The following is a 9367-nucleotide window of genomic DNA, read 5'->3' on the forward strand; positions in this document are numbered from 1 at the left end:
CTCAAATAATTCGATAAAACGGCTTCGATCTGCAACCATTATCTGATCCTCATTGCTGCACTGATCTGGGTCTCCCAAGCATTTTCATTCTTTTCCCACCAGTCCACCACATCCAGAATCGTCATCTTCTTAGCACATGGGAACCTTCCAGTTAAGGATGCCACTGCTACAAATAATCACACCTCACATTATGGACATAACTCCGGACCTCTGGTTGATTTGAGCTTATGAGTTCAGTAAGCAAGGTGAATGAAATAGCCGCGGAATCCCGGTTCAAATAGGAGATGCATCGACCGTCTCTAGTGTGCAGGTAAGGAAAGCTGTGAGGGCATGTATCCTTGCAGAACTTCAAAACTGAACCCCAAACCCTCTCTCTCACTCACAGCCCATGCATAGAGCACAATCCGGGAACAAAGAATAGCCACAAGAAGGAAGAGATCATGGAAACAGAGCATGGAAGACAACAGATGAAAATATCCTCAAATGAGGCTTCACTTCACGGATCATAAGTGAGCCTTCCGATTAGGTGAGAATAAACATATCAAATACATCCATTGGCATGATTATGAAGGATTTCACAGTAAAAACATGGCATATTAAAATGGACAGCATCAAACATGAGTTCAGAATCATATCTCAACAAGCAACAAGTGGCCTTCATTATCCACCCCAAGCATACCAGCAAACTCTCAAGCATAAGTAGGAAACATAGAGGAGTAATAAGAAACTAAATTGAACAATAAATCATCTACATTCATACCTGAAAGAACCCTTTCCAGTGAGGTTCTGTTTAGCTAGAAATGCCTTCAATCCTCCTCCAATGCCGACAAAACCAGCGGGCTTTACTCTCTATAGCTCCTCTCACCAGCAGCCTGGAAATCACCTCTCGGCAGCTCCCCCTCCAAACTCCATCCTCTCTCAAGAAAATCTCACCCCCCCTCCAAATCTCCTCCCAGACCAGCCTGAAAAGCCTCTCTGAAAAGCACCTCCCTCCTGCCACCCCCCACGGCATCCAGAAGCACCACCAAACCAAAAAAGCTCCCCCCTGAAAAGCTCTCTGCAGCCTCTCTTAACCGAATCCGCTCCCCTCAGCTTGCAAGCCTCCACTACCCTGCAGAATCACTTTTCTCTCTCCCGGATTTGCCCCTCTAACAGCCTGCAGAACCTCATGCCACCTGTCAACCTTCCATTGGCACTTCAAAAGCACCACATGATTCTGCATTGTCCTCTCAAAAGAAGACACGTGGTTGAGCAAAGCTCTTCCACGTGGCAAAATGAGCAGCTGCAAAAACGTGCCCCTAATGGGGGTCTACACTAAATTTTAAAACTAAATTGCTTTAAGTAAAAAGCCAAAAAAACAAACACCACCTTAATATGTGTATTTATGTTTTTTCTTTGCACTCACAATGTGGAAGCACTTCCAGCAACTTCACAAGTATAAGCAGGCATCCTTGCCGCCCTGTTGAAAGCTTGTATCAAACTTGGTTTACATTGTATGATCTTGCCACGTATTTCTTCTTACTTCTTGAACTTGTGGGCTGGTATAAAAATAATACAAATATATAAAGACAAGATAAGATAATCCTTAAATTCGCTCCTAATCTATTCATTTTAATTTCAAATATGTGCCATTAGAGATGAAGTAGGTTTCAAAACTTGTCCTATTGTTATCTCGATTACATTTTATAGGTAGTTTAGAAATATTTTTGTATAAAGTCGATGGAATGTTTGAATATTGTTAATTTATTATTTTAAGTTGATAATTTTGTCTAAAAAATATAAGGAAGAAAATGGCGAGTAACTAATTTTAATTGGATATCCATAAGAGAATAAAATTAAATGGTTAACAAATACACTTTTTAGAACTTTTGGGGAAATACAAAGAAAAGTATTTTAAAATTTTCTATAATGCTTTATTTCTTTAATTTAATCTCATTTTTCATGTCATTCAAATAGAGGAAAATGATTTTTTTTTCTTTTACTAATTTTCACATTTTTCTAGCATTTTCTGAAAACCCAATATACTCTAAATATTTTCATTAAAAGGAAAAAAAATATCATGACCAAGAAAATTGAATTATTCTCTCTCTTTTTTTTTTTATTAACTATTTTGAGATTTTATTTTATTTTATTGTAAAGTTAAATTGAGTTTAATCATAAATCTACATATATTTTAGTCAAATGATATCAATTAAGATGAAAAACCTAGTAAAAAGTAGTGGATTTATGAGGAGTATACTTAGTAATTTTTAAATTAAAATTTTAATTTCTTTTAAAATAAAGTCTTTAACGATATAAAATAAAATTAGAATTATAAATAAAAACTTATTTAATAAATTTTCTTCTTATAATAAAATTTTGAATTATGACATATTATCGAATGAAGGTTTGATATCACATATTTCCTTAGCAGAAGGTACATATCTAGAAGATTTTTAAATATTTATATTTCAAAAAAATAATGGTTAAAAAATTATTGTTACATTTCTATAGAATCAAAATTGATAATATTTTTTATTTTTATTTTAAATCATAATTGTATTATTAAATGAAATCTCTATTTTCAAAGGATATCCTATGATAAGTATAAAACTAAATTTGTAAAAATAAATCATGTTCAGACTCCGATTGTTTTTATTATCAAATAGTCAAAATAAATTTAATGCTTAAATCGAAGATAATATTTTACACTTTTCACTTCTACCAATTTTCTACATTTCTCTCAATTTTTCTTTCACTTTATATTTTAGTGTTTATAACACAATTAATATATTTATTCTAAGTAATATTAAAAGGATGTTGGCTAAAATTTAATATTTAATGCTTAATAATTGAAGATGATGTCAAGTTAATTATTCTTAACCTATTAAATTACATTAAATTATTAACTTGATTGATAAAAGTTATTTTTAAATTTAAGTTATAATATTAAATTATTACATGAAACATAGTTAATTTGTAAGTCATATTAAGTCACTAAATTGATTTATCAAATACCTTCTAAATATATTTGATATGGTTAGTATTTTATCTTTAACAATAAAAATAGCTTATAATAATTTATTATATATATATATTTTAAATTATTGACTTATTATGACTTAAGGATTTAATTTGAGTTATTAAGTATATTAAATATATTTGATATAGTAACTTAATATTATACTTAAAGTAAAAAATGATTTTATTAAATTAGTGTAATAACTCAATATGAATTAAGTGTAATTTAAGCTAACATCATTTTAAATCACTTAGAACCATTCATGGAAAGAATTAAAAATTAAAAGGAAGTCACCATTAAATTAGCTTGAACTCTTATAAAATAATAATCTTGAGATCAACAGAAATTATTATTTTAGTAGGGTTAATATTGATTTATTGATAAATAAATGATTTATTAATTTATAAAGAATATTATGTTTCTATTATACAATATTTATACATATATGACATATAAATTTAAAAATAATGGATGTGATGAAAAGTTAATACATAGAAATCTAAGAAACTTAAAAAAAAAAAAAATGGATATTAATTATAAGTGGTAGAAAGATTTCTAAAAGGAAGTGTGGACCCCGTATTTCTGCTTATGCGTTTCCCACTCGATGACGAGCTTGATTTTAATTGGAAAAATGATTTTTATTGATTAAGAAAATGACTTGGAGTCGCCACTTATTTTTGTTTTATTTTTAAAGGGTAAACAAAATAAGAAAGAAAAACCCTAAGTGTGACTCCTTATTTTGGAAAAGGTGGTCTGTGGAAAATTGGATCGGGTTCGGGGGTCAGGTTACTTATCGGGAAGGTACGGTAAAGACCGTAGCACCCCTCTAAGTCCCTAAAGTCGGGACTCTACTAATAAAATGAAGCTGACATGGCAATCAATGAGAAAATCAATGAATACCCGAAGCGATCATGCACATATGGGAATCAAAACATGTATAAAGAATGAGCAAAATATGAGTGGGTACATACCTGGTCCTCCAGTCGTGGATGCGCTATCATGGAACAGGATTAGTGAATCACGAATAGATAAAGTTATGCGCATGTCAAGGAACAGAATAAATCAGACAAGCATGGTAAATCAATCAATCAATCAATCAGTCAGTCAGTCATAAAATCACGTATGCGGGGCCCCCACCAAAGCCCGATTAATCTTGCCTGAATTAATCTCGCGAAGCCCATTATTTCGGAATTATGAAGATTCATCATTCTTGCTTGTGTGAAAAAATCAAAAGAAATAGAACATTATTTAAAAATCGAAGTGGAATTAAAGCTATTCGAGATAAAACTGGATTTTTGAAATTTATTTGAAAATTAGAGTCCCGAAAATTATTTGAAGATTGGAGTCTTGAAAAATTAAATTTAAGAATTGGAATTTTGGATATTAAATTTGAAAGAAATTAAAATTTTGGAAATCGGAAATTAAGTTCAGAAATTGGAATTTTGAATAATTGTTTAAAATGGAATTTCAAAATAAATGACTAAAATAATAATAATTAAATAGATTAACGTGAATTTTGGAACTTTGGAATTATGAATTAAATCGGGAGTCGGAAATTTTAATGAATTGTTTAAAATGAAATTTTAGAATAAATAAATAAAATAATAATAATTAAAATAATAAGGATTAAATAAATAAATGTGGAAATTGGAATTCCGAAATTTAGAAATCGAATTTAGAAATCGGAATTTTGAAGAATTACTTGATGATAGAATTTTAAATAAATAAATAAATAATAATAATAATAACAAGAATAATGATTGAATAAATAAATATGGAAATTAGAATTCCGGAAATTAGGAAATTGAGTTTGGAAATCGAGGTTTTGAGGAATTGCTTGATGATAGAATTTTAAATAAATAAATAAAATAATGATGATTTGAATAAATTGATGTGAGGATTTAAAATTTCAGAAATCAGAATTTAAATTTAGAAATTAGAATTTTGAAAGATTATTTTAAAGATTGAATTTTTTAAAAATGAGCGAATGAATAAATAACGATGATCAAATAAATTAATGTGAGAAAAATTTCGGAATTTGGAATTTTAAATTTAGAAATCGGAATTTTGAAATATTATTTTAAGATTGAATTTTTAAAAAGGAACAAATGAATAAATAACGGTGATTAAATAAATTGGTGTGAGAATTAAAGTTTCGGAAATTGGAGTTTTGAGATTATTTGAAGATGATATTTTTTTTAAAAAAAGATGAAATTCGGAATTATGGAACTTTTGGGATATTAGAATTAAAAATTGAATTTTGGGAAAACTAAATTTATAGTTAGAGTTCTAGAAAATTATTTCGAGAATTAAATTTTGAAGAATTAAAATTAAAATATTGGAATTTTGGAAAATTGAATTTCAGATCTGAAGTTTCGTAAGCTGAATCTAAAAAAAATCGCATTTTACGATATTGTTTCGGAAAAGGTACGTGTATATATATATATATTCTTAAATAAAATAATGAATAAATAAATAAATAAATAAAATGAATGAATGAATTCGGAACGTTGAGATTTTTAAAAGAATTATTTGATAATAGAACTTTCAAAAAATGAGATTTTTAACATGAAAAAAAAAGGAATTAAGAAGATGACACTTGATAGAAAAGAGAAAAAAAACTAATAATAAACCCCTTTGAGGCCTACTGTACCCGTTCCACTAATGAATAAAAAAAATAATAATTATAATAATAATAAACTCATGCCATTGACTTTTATTCACCCATTTCTTTAAATATGCCATCAGTGGGTTGTCTCTAATTACTTAGACATGCCATCAGTGAGAAACAATCAGCAATTGATAACGTGGTGATTTTTAAGACCCTTAGATGGAGAAAAAAAAATAACAGAGAGTTTTAGGGGGAAGAGACATGAAACTGGGAGTTGTTGCATTAGCAGGTATACCACCTGAAAAGATGAGATTGTGTTGAGTGTGATGGGCAGCCTTGCATACGTCTAAGGTAGGAATGAGAAAGGGACCATGCAGGGCAATGAGCGGGAAGGGCGTGAAAGAGGATAGATAGGTGGTGTGGGGTAGAGAGAGAAAGTGGGGTATGAGGAAATTGTGGTGTAGAGATGGGAATGGTTTTAGTGGATTTAAGGTGAAATGGGTATCAATGGAATTGACAACACGTATGGGTATGGAGAGTGAGCATTCACGAGGCCATTATGGGAGATGGCCATGCATGTGAGGGGAAATTTAGGAACGTGGAGGATTTGCATGTATGCATGTAGGATGGATATGGGAATAAATGAGTGTGAAAGGCATGATTTAGAGATGGTGACCAAATGGGTATGGGGGGGGGGATGTAATGAGTTAGTGGGTACGAAGCCACTGAGTTGCCCGAAGGTTAGGACGGATGTGGTGGTGAGAATAGTGTGGAAATCTAGAGAGAGAAATGGGTATAAGCTTGGTGGTGTAAAGAGGAAGATATAGGCAGGCATGTGGGAATGGTGATTTGCATGGGATGGGTGGCATGGTGGAAAGAGAAAAGGTGGTGACAGTGTAAGGGTTAGCCATGGGCGCGTGTATCGCGTGTTTGGATGATATGGGATGAGCTACATGCATGGGATTAAGGGCGAAAAGGGGCGCGGTAACGTAATGAGCTATGGGCAGTGGGCATGTATGAAGAGATATGGGGGTAGGAAAGGTGGACCATCGGCATGCTAGCGTCGCCAACTTCAGAATACCCCACAGCACACTAGGAGATGGAGTAGGACTCTATTGACCCTGTATCCACGCAGAATCCTCCGCCAGGAGCCACATGCCGCAACCATGCTCATCAACTCAAACCATGACTCACCATGTTCACGATTCATTCCGTTAAGAACAAAGAAAAATGTGAAAGAAGAGCATTTACAAAACAGAGTTCAAAGACAGGAGAAGCAATGATTGGAGACCCATTTCCTCATTTCGTCCATGGGCTTGCAAGGGGGTGGAAAGATCCAGGGGTTTACACCAAAACAGGGGAGCAAGCATTGAGATATCTCACGCTGGAGCTAAAACAGAACCAAGGTCTTTTCAAGAAGAAAAAAAACATGGTACAGCAATGACAACAAACCGTAATCATCCTAAAGATCAGTAAAAGCTAATCTAAGGGCCTGAGATTCATGCATAAAACAAACAAAGATATCCCACAACAAGATAGTGAAAACAATGAGCAAAATCCATACCTGAAAAGCTTATTTACAAGCAAACCGAAAAGAAGATGCTCTTAGGAAGTCCTTCATCTCCTCGTAGCAGGTGTCTTCCCTTTCCAGTCTGAGGATTCTCTCAAAAAAAAAAAAAAAAAAAAAAAAAACTCTCCCCCCGTAGCTTCACTTTTCCCCCCTCAGAAAAGAAAACCCCTCCAGCTTGCCCTCTCTCTCTCCTTTTTTCTTTTTCTTATCCGTTTCCTCTCCTGTTTCTGTCTTCCCCTGGAAGCCACTACCAGCTCCACTGTTCCTTGCATCAGCAGCATGTCGTCTGCCAACCACTAGCATGGCCGCCCACGTCTTCGCAGCTGATTTTCCGGGTGTGGAGAAAAAAAAAGGGACCCCCCTCCACTTTATCTCTGGTGCTGCCCGGCTCCTCAATGTTATATTAAAAAAATTAAGATCTCCCAAATGGGAGTCTACAGAAGAGATGTAGTGTTAAAACTTAATTCCCTGAAACATTATTTGATTCTCAAAAAGTTTTAAGGAAAGAAAAAAGAATGTTGACGAAAATGATTTTCTCATATTTAATTTTACTATGAAAAATATAAAATAAAATAAAATGTAATTAAAATTAAGTAGAAATTTATATATTTACAAATTATTTAATCTTTATATAATAAAGAAAAATAAGTTAAATGAGTTTGAAGAAACATATAAAAATGATTTATTGATTTTAAATTTATTTTTATTTTTCTTTGATTTTTTCTTTTTTTCTAATTTTTTTCTTTATATTTTTCCTCAAATTTTCTTAAAATCAAATATAATCTAAAGGGTTTCAATGACTATAAAAAATTACTCAATATCTATATATATAGATAGATAACAAGGTTATTAATTTAGTGCGATAGTCCGAGCCACATCAGAAGATTTTATTATTTAAACAAAGTTATTAATTTATCAAACTCTCATTGGTGGGTTAATTTATGAAACATTCATTTATTTACAGGTTTTACTGTCATTGAGTTGATATGTCACCCACATTATTCCTCAAATTCATGAAAAACCCAAAACATTAACTAAAACTTTCATAAGCTTGAAGAGCGTCGGAAGTCAACCTACACATCTTGAGTTCCTCAAAAACCTGAGCACCCATCTTCTTGTAGAACCCAAACGCATTCGCATTCCAACCAAGCACACACCAGTCCAGTTTCCCATACCCCATCTTCATCGCCTGAGCTGCCACCGCCGACAACAGCATCTTCCCAAACCCTTTCTTCCTGTAACACTCCCTCACGTACAAACCCTCTATATAGAACCCTGGCATCCCCGAGAACAACCCATAATTCGGGAAAAATAACACGAACCCTACCACCACCGCTTCGCCCCCCGACCCGAACTCCTTCGATTCAGGATCGACAATGAGGAGATCTAGATTGACGATGCGGGTGATGGGGGGATGGCAGCCGACGGGGCCATCGGGGAAGGGTGTGGGGGAAACTTCGAGGAGGAAGACAGTAAAAGATTGGAAGGGTGGGGAGTTGAAGAGAGTGGCAGAGAGGGAAGACTCAGTGGCCGAAAATATGTGGGTAAGACGCTGGGAGGCGGCGTGCTGGTACATGAGCTTGTGGAGGTGGGGAACATCAGAAGAGTTGGCGATTCGGATTCTAGCGAAGATTGGGTTTCCGATGGGGGCGGTTTCCTGCGGGGTGATGGTGGGCGTGGGAGTTGGGGTTTGGGGAGACGGTGGCCCGGTGACTGCCATAGCTTGCTTGCTGTGTGAAGTTAGTGATGGAGTTGTCACAGACTCACAGGCAGGCTTTGATTTATAGCAGAGGGAATCGAGGGGTTTGAAAAAGACAAAAGAAAAAATACCCTTCTCCAAAAATTTAATACAAAGGCGGGTTTCACGATTATGAATATTTAATAATTTTTATAGTAAACTTTTCAATATATTACAAACTATCATATTTTAATAATATTTTTTTAAATACAAGTTTTAAGGGCAGGTAGATCGCACGGTAAGCACAAGGAGAAAAAATGGCATCATGTCTACGTTTCCTCTCCCCATGTGGACCATTATAAGTGGGATAAGTATAGAACTTTTATCATTATTTTTATTATTTTACTTTAAAATAAATATAATAATTAGATATTAAAAAATAATTCATATTTAATAAATAACAACCCCATTTTTTTTATAACATCTATCTAACCCACGATGAAAAAA

The 9367-nt window shown here is 33.4% G+C and overlaps 1 protein-coding gene across 1 annotated transcript; it reads right to left on the minus strand.

The window, feature by feature from the left end:
* Window positions 1-8067: 8067 nt before the first annotated feature.
* On the minus strand, window positions 8068-8920 carry LOC117929062 (probable acetyltransferase NATA1-like). The gene has a single exon (XM_034849248.1). It carries the CDS (start codon window positions 8900-8902, stop codon window positions 8213-8215), a length of 690 nt encoding a protein of 229 aa, XP_034705139.1. The 5' UTR covers window positions 8903-8920; the 3' UTR covers window positions 8068-8212.
* Between the last annotated feature and the right edge of the window lie 447 nt (window positions 8921-9367).

This window comes from Vitis riparia, chromosome 13 (genome assembly GCF_004353265.1).
Source record: "Vitis riparia cultivar Riparia Gloire de Montpellier isolate 1030 chromosome 13, EGFV_Vit.rip_1.0, whole genome shotgun sequence".
NCBI lineage: Eukaryota > Viridiplantae > Streptophyta > Magnoliopsida > Vitales > Vitaceae > Vitis > Vitis riparia.

Coding starts and splice junctions, on each gene's coding strand:
- LOC117929062 (XM_034849248.1), bottom strand. CDS start 8,902: ATGGCAGTCACCGGGCCACCGTCTCCCCAAACCCCAACTCCCACGCCC.